Raw genomic sequence first — 14,409 nt, 5'->3', positions numbered from 1 at the left:
AAACAACTTATGCCTAGATGGACAATTCAGATAAACAAATACAAATAAATAAATAAAGGTAAGTTCAGGACTAAGAGGTCATCCATGAAGAAAAACAGAATAGTGGACACTATTGCATGCCAGACAAAGTTAATACTAGAAAGCACTTACTACTGGTTGATGGTGCTGGTTGCTGCTACTGCACTGCCGTCCTCGGCCATCAAGGACAGGTGGGCAGTACCAGAATTGTTAGGAAAGTAGAAATGAGGCTCATAGTACTGGATTGGGTGCGTTGTGTCATCAGTAATTTTATCCCTGAGACCGCTGGCAAAATATTCTGAAGTCATATTACTGATCACCTGCAAAGGAAACAGATTAACAGAATTTTGATTCGATGCTTGGTGGATTTATAAACACACACATGCTCGTTTTTTCTTTATTTCACCTACATTTTTTTTCAGGCTGACCACTCACTATAAGCACCACAACCAGAGACTACTTCTAATAAAAACCAAAGGCCTTGTCCGTACATAAGACTACAGGTGCAGTAGGATGTGTCAGTCTTCCTGAAGAGTTTTTAGGTTGTTAATACCAAGATGACTGACAACTGAGTCAAGTCAGACCAAGACACCTATTGCCCCTTTTGGTCATGGCATGACTAAGTGAAATTCAAACCTGAGCAATTTATTTTTCTATTTATTTTCATTTGTAGAGCACTGATTGAGCTGGACCATTTTCAGGATCACACTGGGATAAAAAAGAAAACAAAACAACAAAATAAAATAAATAAAAAGTAAGGTGAAACGGATATACAGGTGCAAATACAAAAAAGTCAAATCAAGGAAATTAAAAGGTAGCACTCTATTATACAATTGTAGAAAACATCAGTTCAAAATTCATACAAAGTTAGAAGCACTGGAAGTAGTAATACCTTCGGATGGGTATAGAGTAAAAAATGATTTTATTTTACATTTGTTGACTGGGCTGGTCTTACTGGATACATGTCCATTTTTAGTAGAGGCCAGGGGAGAAAAGCTCCAAGACACATACAAAATACAATATAGAAAGTTGCAACAGTCCAAGCTAAAAACAGCTGTTGTTAATAAAAAATAATACAATACTCATCGTGAGCATAACACAAACAGTAAAGGGTTATATACAAGAGATGTTACTATATACATATATACATATATTTAAATTGCAATAACATGGTCATTTGGTTCTTTAAGGATAAGTCTATAAAGGTGAAGAGTATTCATTAGTGTAAAGGCAGAAAGTTAGTCAGGGTTAGTACAGGGGCATAACCAATGTGTACTGAGAAATAGTTTTAGATTCTGTTTAAAAAGTGTTAATGAAGACAGAGATATGAGTTCAGAGGGTAGAAGATTCCAGTGCTTTCCAACAGTATTAGAGAACAGAGAGTCTCCTGCCAAGTTGTTGGATCTGTAAGCATTGATCAGCAGTTTGACTGAACAGCGTAGATTCTTAAGATTGTTGTAAGGGGTAATGAGGCTAGTGAGTATTGGAGTGTTGGTGGGTTGATACAGGGTCTTATGGGCTATAGTAAGCTGGTGAAATTAAAGCTGGTTTAGAAACTCTAGCCATCCTAGTTGCTTTAGATTAAGACAATGGTGAGTTCTAAAAGGAGAGCTAGTGGCAAATCTAGCAATATTATTATAGGAAATTGCCAGTTTGTTCAGGTTGTTTTTAGAAAGATTAGTGTATATAGGTGAAGCATACAGTAGAGTGGAGATTAAGTGAGTTCTGGCTATAGCGGTCCTGGCTACTGGTGTAAGAAAGGGTTTGATTCTATAGAGGGACCCCGATTTTCTGTTGACTGGTTTTATTGTGGTATTTATGAGTGTCAAAGTTAAGGTTGTTGTCTATTGTTATTCCTAAGAGTTTAGTGGTTGGGTCGGGAGATATGAGAGTGCCATTATTAGATATGAGTGTGAAATTTATTGGGGTGGATTTTCGGGTTGGAGTGGAAAGTAAAAGTTTAGTTTTTTGGGGGGTTTAGTAGGAGGCAGCAGTTTAAAAAATATTGTTCTACTGTATTGAATGCTGTTGGGTAAAGTTCTGTAGTTCAGTTGGCGAAGTGGCTGAACAAATTATTGTAGAGTTGTCTGCATACTGAATACAGGTGGCATGAGGAATTGCAGAGTGAAGGTCATTAATAAAGATTGAAAATAGGAGTGAGCCTAATACGGACCCCTGAGGAACACCAAGGGAAATGGGAAGGTGATTAGATAGATTATTATTCCATAGCACAGCCTGTTGTCTATTGTCTAAGTAAGATTTGAACCAATTTATGGCTAGAGGTTCAAGTGAAAGGGATTTCAGTATATTTAAAAGGAGTTGGTGATTAACCATGTCGAAAGCTTTAGATAAATCAATAAACACTGTAGAGGAAAGCATATCATTGTTGTGGTTTTTGTTAATGCAGTCTGTGAAGGATAGCAGGGTAGTGGTAGTACTGTGGAAAGGTTTAAATCCATGTTGATAGTTGGCAAGTAAGTTATTTTGGAGTAGGTGGTTAAGTAGTTGCTTATGGATGCATTTCTCCATTATTTTTGCTAGAGGAGATAGTAGAGCTATAGGATGATAGTAAGAAAAGTCATTGGAGTTCCCACCTTTATGTAGTGAGATGATATGAGAAATGTTCTAGATAGATGGGATAGTTCCTTCACTTATGGTTCGGTTAACCAGAATGGAGATGGGACAGGCTGTGGCTTTAGCTCCTTTTTGCAGGTATTCTACTGGGAGATGGTCAGCTGAGGGGTGGTAGGTTTTAGTTTTTATAGAAGGGAGCAAATAAAGGAAGTAGAAATTGGGTGTAAATGAAATGATGGAGGTGGGCTTGTAGTAGAAATAGGCATATTTGAGGTATCTGGAGATAGCTGGTTAGCAAGAGTTTGGATGGCATCTGTGAAGAAATAACTGAAGGCATTAGCAGTATGTGTGGGGTTCTCAGGGTTAGAGTCTTGTGGGTTAGGTGTGATAGATTGCCTTGGGTATAGTAGTTTGTTAATGCTAGTCCAAAACCTTTGTGGTTTCTTTTGGTAGGTTTGCTGTAGTTGGAAGTAAAAGTTTTTTTTTTTTGTCTAAGAGGATGGCTTTTTTTGTATTATTTCTACATTACATGTGTTCTGTCTGGAAAAGGTTGGGTTAAATTGCTTTTTTGGTGCGTATTGTCCTGAAAGTGCTTGGGTAAGTTAGGTTGGTTTCATGTCTGATAATATCAGTTAGTGAGTGGTCACTTAGGTCATCTGGTAGGGTTCCTACTTTATAAAAAGACATCTGTGACTAAGTAAACAAGGCTGACTAAATGGCATTAGTGATTCAGTTATATAAGTTAGAGCAAAGAGTGATTTTTATATTGTAGGGTTGTGCAGAGGAATACTAGGGACTGGAGGAGCTATGAGAGAGTGGGGAAAGGAAGAAATGGGGAGTGTACCGGGAGTGAGTTATAAATGTGTTTTAAACTAGAGACGAGTGATGAGCAATGAAAGTCAGAGCTCATTTAATGTTTCCATTAGGAAAGCATTTGAGCTTACTTTGTTGAAATGTGTTTTTTTCTTTTCAGTTTTCTGTCTGCATTCAGTGTAGCAGTTAGCTGCCCTAAGTGTGGCTGGAAGGGATTCCCAGATGTGGGTGGGGCTAAGATGGTGTGGGTGTGGTTAGCAGGGCAGTCTGTTTCCTGCAGTTAGAAGAGAGGGTGGCTCCTGTGGTGTGGTGAATGTTTTCTGCTGGAAAATTGTGGAAATGTGGTTAAATGATGCTAGAAGGAGGGTGCTCACTATGCCTGTGCTCCAGTGGCACTGGTGACCCCAGAGTTACAAATATATTATCTGGGAGGAGAACCCCCACACAAGAGATTTAGAGTGAGCTTTGATCCTTAGGAAAGATTTATTTATGTAAGGGAAGGTATGTGGTGTTTGAAAACAGTAGGTGTTTGCTGTATTTGGTGCAGTGTTGAATGAAACTTTGTGTGTGCATGTTTTGTTGGTGTGTATAGCAGTGCTTTTGTTTGTTGATGGTGTAGTGTGGAAAGAAGCAATGCGTATAAGTACATGTGTGTATATATACATATGCACAGTCATGTATGTTAATGTGTATTCTGAGTGCCTATGCTCAGGGTTAGTATTATGTCCTGCTGGTCTGCATGTGTTTTCATCATTTTTGTTGAGAGAAAGGCCATTTTGGTGAAGTGATATTCAATCAGAAGTCACAAAACCAGCCTTCCCACTGAACTTACCACCCATAAGTATCTAATTTTGTCTCCCAGTGCAGACCTCCCACATAGGAGTGTGGCACACAGTTGTTGGTCAGCTAGTAGAGGACTAGCCCAAACTTGGATTTTTTTGTACATCCACTATCTTCTGGAGGAGTTGTCGAAGCTCTAATTGCCTTACTATTATTATTGAAACACAAAGGTCATACTACTATGACAGCATGTGGCATCCTTGCAGGATATAGCATGACGCAGGTCTTGGACAGTTAGTACTCTCTGCTGACTCCTCCCGGCCCTCACCACTAGGGAATCAATGGTACCACAGATGTATGGAGGACAGGGTCACATGGTATGTGGGATACTGCAGTGCATCTTATTCCTGCTATCCCTTACCAGCACAGCCATCAGACCCCTGTCAGTGCCAGCACTGCATCAGACTTAGAGCCCCCCCTAATAATACTGTGTCCCTTCTTTTGGTCAGTTTGGTATGCCCATTCCAAAATGTGCACCAGAAGTATGGAGTGAAATGTGGCAGGAAACTAATTATCACTATTCTACTGGACTATGGCCGCTTGTTAACCACTTTAATACTGACCTTGGGAAAGTTCAGGAATGAAACCTCTAGAAGCATGTCAGTTCATTTTCTGGCACAGTGATTAAGGCTCTTGTATTCTAAAAATTAAGTAATACTTTAAGTCCCATGTGGTTCTGTGAATTTCTCTTCCTACCCTTTTCATATGTTTCCTTCAATGTAACATTTTTATTTTTAGTTTGCTTCATTTATTTAGCAGGTAAGTGAACTGGACCAATGGGGCACCTATTCAATCAAAACCTAGTTACAAAAAAAATAAAAGTTAAGCATAACATTAATGTGATAAAGTAATACACACCTGAACAAACAGTAATGCACAAAGATCTGTATGAGGCAAAACAAAGCTACATAAATTTAATGCATATGATGGATTTGCTACAGAGAGTGCAGTCCAGCAGATATAAATAAAGTATTATAAGACAATTGATCAACACAAGTTTTGTCAAGAGCAGTTCCGTCAGTTACAAATTATTTGAAAACAAATTAATCAAACTGCTTAAATGCTGTTCAAAACTAAGCTAAAATTAACTTTTTTAATTTTTTTTGTAGGGACAAGCCCTCTTGCACCCCCCCCCCACCCCCTCACTCCCTCAGTCATGAGTAAATACTTATACACCCTCACACAGTCATGGGTTATTGCTAAATTAGAGGTTAGGAGAAGGAAACAACTGATGATGATGTGGGAGCAGAGGCGTACCTCTCAACCTCTTAGTGCAAGAAATCTGGGCAAAGCCTGACAAAATGGGGATCAAAGACCCACAAATAGGGACACATATTAAATATTGCTCATACAAACTTAGAAAGTTTCTAGAGTAAAAGAGTTTGTGTTAACATACATTTTCTGAAGGATTTGAAGTCTGAAACTCAAATATATGTCATTATTTGGTGACTTCAATCCTCAGATTATCTCACTAATTTGCCAGAAAACCACACATTTTATGAAGAACAGATCAAAAATATGAGGCAAAAATCTGGACATTCGGCAAAAATCTGGACAGTTGAGAAGTATGAACAGAGGTTATTATTACAATCTATAAAGCACAGAGGTTTTTAGTGCAGTTGTAGTAAGCTGAATGGGGTAAAAGGAGATGTGGGTAACAGGAAAAGTGGATGGGACAAGGGGAAGATTTTTGGAGGGATGACAGTCCAAATCCAGTGTCAAATACAATATCTTAATTATTCCATAAGTAAACAGTTTCACCCTCACAAAAAATCTGCTTTGTCAGACTTGATAATGAAACATAATGTCAATAAATTTATAATATAGGGAATTAAGAATTAACCAGTCACAGCAATACAAACAGCCACATGTGTAACTGACCAAAAATGAATGGTAAAAAGCTGACAAGTCAAATAAAACGTATTTAAATTCACACAAAATTAAATGAACACTGCTGATGTTTATTGTTTTGAAAGAGTGTGATTTAAAAATCTGTTTAATAATTAAAACACCAAGCTAGGAAATGAATTGGCATCTATCGGTAACTGCTGGTACATCTCCTTTTTCTCCAACTTCAAGTCCCTATGACCTCATCTACTATCTAACTCAACCTTCTCAGAAATTGAAAAAAAAAATAAAGAAGTTGCATAGTTACCAGGTTTGGTTTGTTGGGCATCATCCCTGCTAACACATACTGATGCTTTTAGACCCACTGGTTTAATTTCCTACTTATTTTGTTGATATAAAAGCAATCACACGAAAGACAACTGTGCAACATAGACTACCGTGGTTACTTGTACAAGTGAATTGACCAGAAGCAGCCATAATTTTAAAATGAGAAGTGCTCTGAAATTTAGACTGTTCCTGACAAACATAAACTGGCTGCAAAACCAAAATTGTATGTAACCTTTCCTTGTCTAACAACTTGAATCAAAATCCTTTTTCCTTTAATTTAATACCATTTTGCTCTACAATAATTACAGCCATAGTCAGCTGCCAGCAGTCGTCAGAGACGGCTCTAATGTCAACAGAAACTAGGCTGAAGATCTGGAAGTTTACTGGAGAGTTCAGGGAAATACTCAGGGCTTTGGAACTCATGAAAAAAAGGAAATGGAGTTGAAGAAGAATGGCAGCGTCTCAGAACAGCATGTGTGGAGACTAGAGAAAAGATATTCCACCTAGGGTTGCCACCCCTCCATTTTTTTTTCTGGACTATCCAGAAAAAAAAAATGATTCTCCGGTAGTCCGGAAAACACTTTACAAACTCCGGTATTCTGTTTCAAAAAGGAAACAGACTATCGGCGTTTGTAAATTGGCTGATTTACTATGCTTTTTTTTTACAAAAAAGCATAGTAAATCAGCCGAAAACAGGCAGCAGGAATGGAAAAAGAGGGCGTTTCCTGTTGAGTGGTGTCATCATGACATCACAAAATGGGTGGAATGTGGGCAGGAGAGGGGGTGGGATGGGTGGGGTTACTGGTGACATGAGGGGTGTGGCTTTACTCCGGTTTTAGCCACGTTGAAAGGTAGCAACCCTAATTCCACCAAGCCAGGTATAAGCTGGGGATGGAATGCAAAAGTCCAGGAAGTCATCAAAAGAAAGGAGGAGTGCAGGAAAAGGTGGGAGATAGAAAAGATAGACCCGGCTAGAAAGGAATATTGGTTGGCTAACAAAAAGGGTAAGAAAACAGTCAAGATAGGAAAGGACAAGTCATCAGAGGCACTCTAGCAGTTTCTGGAAAATGACTCAGCAGATGGTACAAAGAAAAATCAGACTGCAAGGCAAAACAGAGATAAAGAAGAGGGTCATCAGGCACCATTTATAAGGGACGCCAATAACAACCTGCTTACCAGTCTGCAGGACATCAAAGGCAGATGGAAGAAGTGTTTGTTTTATTTTCTGTGAAAGTCTTATATTTTCATAAACAACCAAAAGGCACTGACAGAAGGGCCAGACTATTAACGGGTTTTGAAGGTTTTAATAGGTGTAAGACAAACAAATCACACAATACACATAAATGCTCCAACATGTCGACAGCATTTTCTTCAATATAAGACTTCTTCAGATGCAAACCACACTTTAACAAGCTGTCACTTATCCTAAACAACCACCTCAAGCCACCAATAGGATTCTGTTCTATATGAAAAAATTATCCTGCCATAAATACTCTCTTTCTAAAACACAAAAGATCACTTTACATAGATAAACATATGAATGTTGAAATATAAAATACAGTAAAAAAATAAAATGTTTAAACAATTTAAAATTATACATTATCATAAAACATAACTTCAGTATTAACCAAATCTATTGCTAAAACGCCCCGAATATAGAAATTATTAATTTAAATAAATAAATAAGTCAAGGTAATAAATAAGTCAAAATAGGTCAATATATTTTCATTCTGAATATAATTAGAACACTCTTTCTCACTGAAATTTGGTTTCCATTGAGTGAATCTTGCAAATGACTATTTAAGCAAACCAGCTTCATTTTTCAATATAGATCTTAAGACCCCGTATGGAATGTGATGGAAGATTATTTTGGAAATAGTAAAGATTGTGAAGAGAAAGCTATAAAGATGATTAAAAGGAATATGTTAGGAATTAAAGAGAAAAATTAATATGAAAGGAATTAGGTGCACAGAATAATAAGAAGGGTAAAGGCGGATGAAGAAAGGCACCCTACTAGCTGAGTTAATGATGTAGCAAAGGGCACAAAGATGTACTATGTATGAGATGCAGGAACTGTTTGAATGGGGGGGCAGCCTAGGTAAAGGTTGCTGAGGTCAAGGAATGGTAGAATGTACTAAATGAATACCTTGCATATTTACTGAAGGAATGAAATTAAGGTTTCTTCAGCAATAAGGTGGTTAGCAAAGCGACTGCAGGCACTGCTGACTACTGGGGATTTTCAAAAGAAGAAAAAATAAAATTTTAAGGGTTATGGTGATAAAACACAAGGACAGATCATTTACCACCAATGGTATTATAAGAGTCAATAGGTTTGTCCAGCACAACTTTAGCAAATCTATTCAATCTGTTGTCACACTGGCTGAGGGAACATAACAGATGACTGGAAGAAGGCAGTCCTAATGAGCCAAGGAACAAGAACAGTCAGTCATACTCTGGCGTTACACAGAATATCTTAAGAAGATGATTAGATTAATTTATTAGGAAAGGCATAATGAGGGATGAAAGACAACTTGGTTCTAGGGGGATGTCAAGCCAATTGATTCTGGTTAACTTTAATGACCTGGTAAAACCAGCACTAGACATAAACATACAAGATGTGGTTTTGGGACTAGGGTAGTCTAGATGCAAGGCAGTAACTTAGTTGCCTTAATGACCTGGTAAAACCAGCACTAGGCATAAACATACAAGATGTGGTTTTGGGATTAGTGTAGTCTAGATGCAAGGCAGTAACTTAGCTGCTTTAATCACCTGGTAAAACCAGCACTAGACATAAACATACAAGATGTGGTTTTGGGACTAGTGTAGTCTAGATGCAAGGCAGTAACTTAGCTGCTTTAATGACCTGGTAAAACCAGCACTAGACATAAACATACAAGATGTGGTTTGGGACTAGTGTAGTCTAGATGCAAGGCAGTAACTTAGCTGCTTTAATGACCTGGTAAAACCAGCACTAGACATAAACATACAAGATGTGGTTTTGGGGCTAGTGTAGTCTAGATGCAAGGCAGTAACTTAGCTGCTTTAATGACCTGGTAAAACCAGCACTAGACATAAACATACAAGATGTGGTTTTGGAACTAGTGTAGTCTAGATGCAAGGCAGTAACTTAGTTGCTTTAATGACCTGGTAAAACCAGCACTAGACATAAACATACAAGATGTGGTTTTGGGACTAGTGTAGTCTAGATGCAAGGCAGTAACTTAGTTGCTTTAATGACCTGGTAAAACCAGCACTAGACATAAACATACAAGATGTGGTTTTGGGACTAGTGTAGTCTAGATGCAAGGCAGTAACTTAGCTGCTTTAATGACCTGGTAAAACCAGCACTAGACATAAACATACAAGATGTGGTTTTGGGACTAGTGTAGTCTAGATGCAAGGCAGTAACTTAGCTGCTTTAATGACCTGGTAAAACCAGCACTAGACATAAACATACAAGATGTGGTTTTGGGACTAGTGTAGTCTAGATGCAAGGCAGTAACTTAGCTGCTTTAATGACCTGGTAAAACCAGCACTAGACATAAACATACAAGATGTGGTTTGGGGGCTAGTGTAGTCTAGATGCAAGGCAGTAACTTAGCTGCTTTAATGACCTGGTAAAAGCAGCACTAGACATAAACATACAAGATGTGGTTTTGGGACTAGTGTAGTCTAGATGCAAGGCAGTAACTTAGCTGCTTTAATGACCTGGTAAAACCAGCACTAGACATAAACATACAAGATGTGGTTTTGGGACTAGTGTAGTCTAGATGCAAGGCAGTAACTTAGCTGCTTTAATGACCTGGTAAAACCAGCACTAGACATAAACATACAAGATGTGGTTTTGGGGCTAGTGTAGTCTAGATGCAAGGCAGTAACTTAGCTGCTTTAATGACCTGGTAAAACCAGCACTAGACATAATCATACAAGATGTGGTTTTGGGACTAGTGTAGTCTAGATGCAAGGCAGTAACTTAGCTGCTTTAATGACCTGGTAAAAGCAGCACTAGACATAAACATACAAGATGTGGTTTTGGGACTAGTGTAGTCTAGATGCAAGGCAGTAACTTAGCTGCTTTAATGACATGGTAAAACCAGCACTAGACATAAACATACAAGATGTGGTTTTGGGACTAGTGTAGTCTAGATGCAAGGCAGTAACTTAGCTGCTTTAATGACCTGGTAAAAACAGCACTAGACATAAACATACAAGATGTGGTTTTTGGACTAGTGTAGTCTAGATGCAAGGCAGTAACTTAGCTGCTTTGATGACCTGGTAAAACCAGCACTAGACATAATCATACAAGATGTGGTTTTGGGACTAGTGTAGTCTAGATGCAAGGCAGTAACTTAGCTGCTTTAATGACCTGGTAAAACCAGCACTAGACATAAACATACAAGATGTGGTTTTGGGACTAGTGTAGTCTAGATGTAAGGCTGTAACTTAGCTGCTTTAATGACATGGTAAAACCAGCACTAGACATAAACATACAAGATGTGGTTTTATGACTAGTGTAGTCTAGATGCAAGGCAGTAACTTAGCTGCTTGTTATACTTATTTTTTCACTGCTTAAAAAGTACAAAAACGTCCTCCCAGATTTTCTACAAATGTAGATTATTGCTTTTTTGGGGGAGAGGGTGGGCACAAAGGTTGGTCCAATAACCAAATGTCTAAATAAGGTAACATATTTTTTAAGACAAAAGCAGTGTAAATGTGTACATAGGTTTATATGTGTGTACTAGGCTAATGGCCCTGGAGCCTTTACAAGCCTAGCCCATAGGATTACCCAGCCACCGTGCCGCCCAACCTTAATTCCCAGTGCCTTTGTTGAGTAGAGCCACTGGAGTGATTCCCCGGGTGAATTTTCTATTTCCCATCCACTCATCAAGTTTTCTCTTGAAGAGAGCCATTGAGGTGCTCTGCTTGACATGTATGGGAAGTCTCTTCCATAGTATGGGCAGTCTCTGGGTTATGAACCTGTCCCTCCAGTATGTTCTGTTGATTGTGGTAATGAGGTTGAGGTGTGTGGTGCAGAGGGATTGGAATTTCTTTAGATGTAGCATTTCTAACACAGCTGGGTCAGACATGGCTTTGTAAGTCAAGCAGAGATCACCTCTAAGTAGGCAATATGAGACAGAGAATAGTTGGAGTTTTTTGAGTCTGTCCATATAGGACAAGTGTTTAAGGCCTGTGATCCTCTTTGAGAGGTACCTTTGCAGCCTCTCCAGTTGTTGCAGGTGTCTAGTGAGGTACATGCCAAATGGGGCATTGTACTCGATGATTGGCCTAATGAGGGAAGAGTAGAGGGAGATAATGACCTCTTTCTTCCTGGATGCAAAACCCTTAGTAATGGGATGTGCCACATAGAAGAACTTTCTGACCATAGTGACAATGTGGTGGTCAAAAGAGAGGCTGCTGTCAACCTGTGTTCCCAGATCTCTTATGACACCTTCTGTGTACAGTGGACTACCATCGATGTGGTAATTCATGGGAACTGTTTTTTTTCCAAAGGGGATGACGACACATTTTTTTGGCATTGAGCTCAAGGCCATGATTCTGACACCAGTCGTCAACTTGAAATCGTCTGCGAACTTTGTCAGCCAGAGTCGCTTTGTGTTGCACTGGACTTCAGAGAAGTAGATACCAAACAGGAGAGGAGCCAGGACCGAACCCTGTGGGACTCCACCCATGACTGGTCAGCAGTCTGACTTGGAGTCAGCTACTTTCACACTGTGGGTTCTATCTGTGAGCCAGTTTGCAACCCACCCAGTGATATAGGGGTTGATGCCTAGCTTAGTGAGGTTTTCTATGAGTCTTAGTGCGGAATGGTATCAAAGGCTTTGGCCAGATCAACGTAGGCTGTATGAACCACCTTGCCTTCATCCACAGCTCTGGTGACTGACTCAAAGTCAAGGTCAACCAGGTTGAGCAGGCATGATCTACCCTTCACAAAACCAAACTGTGTGGGCTCTAGAGTTTGGATATTCCCTATATTCTCATTTATAAGGTCCATGATGATGTGTTCCATAGCTTTGATTGCTTCCTGGACTTCTGCATTCCATCACCATCTTTCCTTATGTACCTTATTTCCATACCTGGCTCAGCCATATATCTTTTCTGTAGTCCTAACACATGCCGTTTTTAGGTGCTGCCATTCTTGTTCAATTCCACCTATTTTCTCCTCTTCTTGGAGTGCTAGTACCCTGAGTAAATCCTTGAACTGTTGTACTTTCTCTCCAGTCAACTTCCAGGTCTTCAGTCTGGCCTCTGTTGACCTTAGAGCCTTCTCTGACCACTGCTTGCAGCTGACTGTGGCAACTAGTGGTTTATGCTGTGGGCCGACTGTTTTACTGCAGATGACTTTGCAATCATGGATTCTACCCCAGTGCCTTTTTCTTACTAGAAGGAAGTCTACCTGTGTTGCATTTTGGCTACTCTTGTATGTGATCTTGTGACTGTCTCTCTTTCTGAATCATGTGTTGGCTACTATCAAGCCATTTGCCAGACAGAAGTCTAGAATGGCTTCTTCTTCTTTATTCCTGTTATCCCACTCATGTGAACCCAGGCAGTCCTCATATCCTGTTCTGTCTGTCCCAATAAGTGCATTGAAGTCACCCATTATCAACTATATCGTCACCCATTATCAACACCAAATCATGTTGTCTTGCTTTATCTAGTAGATCCTGCAGCTGCTGTCTGAATGCACTGTTTTCCTCACTATCACATCCCTGCTGTGGGGTATAGGTTGAGATTATGAATATTGCCCTATCATTACACTGGATTCTGATTTCCATGAGTTTGTCATTAATTCTGATTATATTCCTCACTGCCTTCTGAAGCCTCTCTCATCACAGTTCCTACACCATTTCTAGCCTGTCCCCCTCCTGAGTAGTAGAGTCTGGATCTCAAGCCAAGTGGCTTTGCTGCACTGCCCTTCCATCTTGTCTCTTGTAAATACAGGATATCTAGCCTCCTTTGTATCATCATGTCATCCACTTCCAAGCTGCATCCTGTCAGTGATCCTGCATTATGCTTAGCAATTCTCAGTTCATGTTTGGCAGGTTGGTTGGTTTTACGTCCAGCTTTCAGTCAATAGAGTTATCCTAGGTAACCCAGGTTGGGCAACTAGCCACCAGCCGGACAGTAGCTTATTGACCCTGGGCTGCTGGGCTTTATGGTAGACATACACTGGCCAATAGGGGCACATGTACCCCTCCCACTGTTAGCAAGGGTCCCTGGTATAGGTCAGAGTAGACCGGGCCCTCAAACCACTTATCACCGGTAAGTACTCATGCCCATTTTTGCGACATTAGTCAACATGACCAAATCACCTAGAGCCACCGTCGAGTGGCTTGCCCTGCCATGGCGTGCAGTCTGTGATCTGTGTTCTCCTATGTTGAGGATACTGCACACCACAGTAGATGCCCAAAGCAGTTGGTCTGCACAACTCTTCCCCCTATAGAGCACCATATAGATTCTGTGCTGCTGCCAACAGCTCCATTCATTGGTGAGTTTGAGATAGAAACACTCAACATGTTTTTTGGATGTGGGAGAAACCCCATGGAGACACATGGAGAACATGCAAACTCCAAACAGGCATTGGTTGGAGGTCAGGATTGAACCTTGTACCTTGTGCATGGGAGGTGAAGACCTTAACCATTATGCCAACTGGTCTCTTGTAATAACAGTTTGGTTGGTCTATGGTTCCTTTTTATCTATGAGACCAAAGATGGATATTATTTTGTGTGTGTGAGTGTGTATATATAGGATCTACCTTTAAATCCTGAAATAACAAAATGCCGAAACGTATAATATCGAAACTAAAATAATGAAAATTCGCTACCACGAAAGTTTAGAAGATCGTACCTGAGAAGATCGAAGTACCACTGAGTTTTGATATGAGGATATCAGTGTAGTACAGATCGGGAAGTCTACTCTTTTCCACAGTGTAGTGTGATCTCGGAGTTGGTATATATAATTAGCAGGGGG

The 14,409-nt window shown here is 39.8% G+C and overlaps 1 protein-coding gene across 1 annotated transcript in view; it reads right to left on the bottom strand.

Moving 5' to 3' along the window:
* The window catches only part of GGT1 (gamma-glutamyltransferase 1), a gene marked incomplete in the record, with an annotated part of 1,527,627 nt that overhangs the window by 65,813 nt on the left and 1,447,405 nt on the right, over positions 1 to 14,409 (bottom strand). The window contains 1 exon segment of the mRNA XM_044068834.1: positions 151 to 338. Coding sequence (XP_043924769.1) covers positions 151 to 338 — 188 coding nt within the window.

The sequence above is a fragment of the Protopterus annectens genome, chromosome 4.part0, assembly GCF_019279795.1.
Source record: "Protopterus annectens isolate FY-2018-M chromosome 4.part0, PAN1.0, whole genome shotgun sequence".
Classification (NCBI taxonomy): domain Eukaryota; kingdom Metazoa; phylum Chordata; order Ceratodontiformes; family Protopteridae; genus Protopterus; species Protopterus annectens.
Note: the sequence above shows the minus strand (reverse complement) of the source record. Positions and strands in the feature narration are given on the sequence as shown.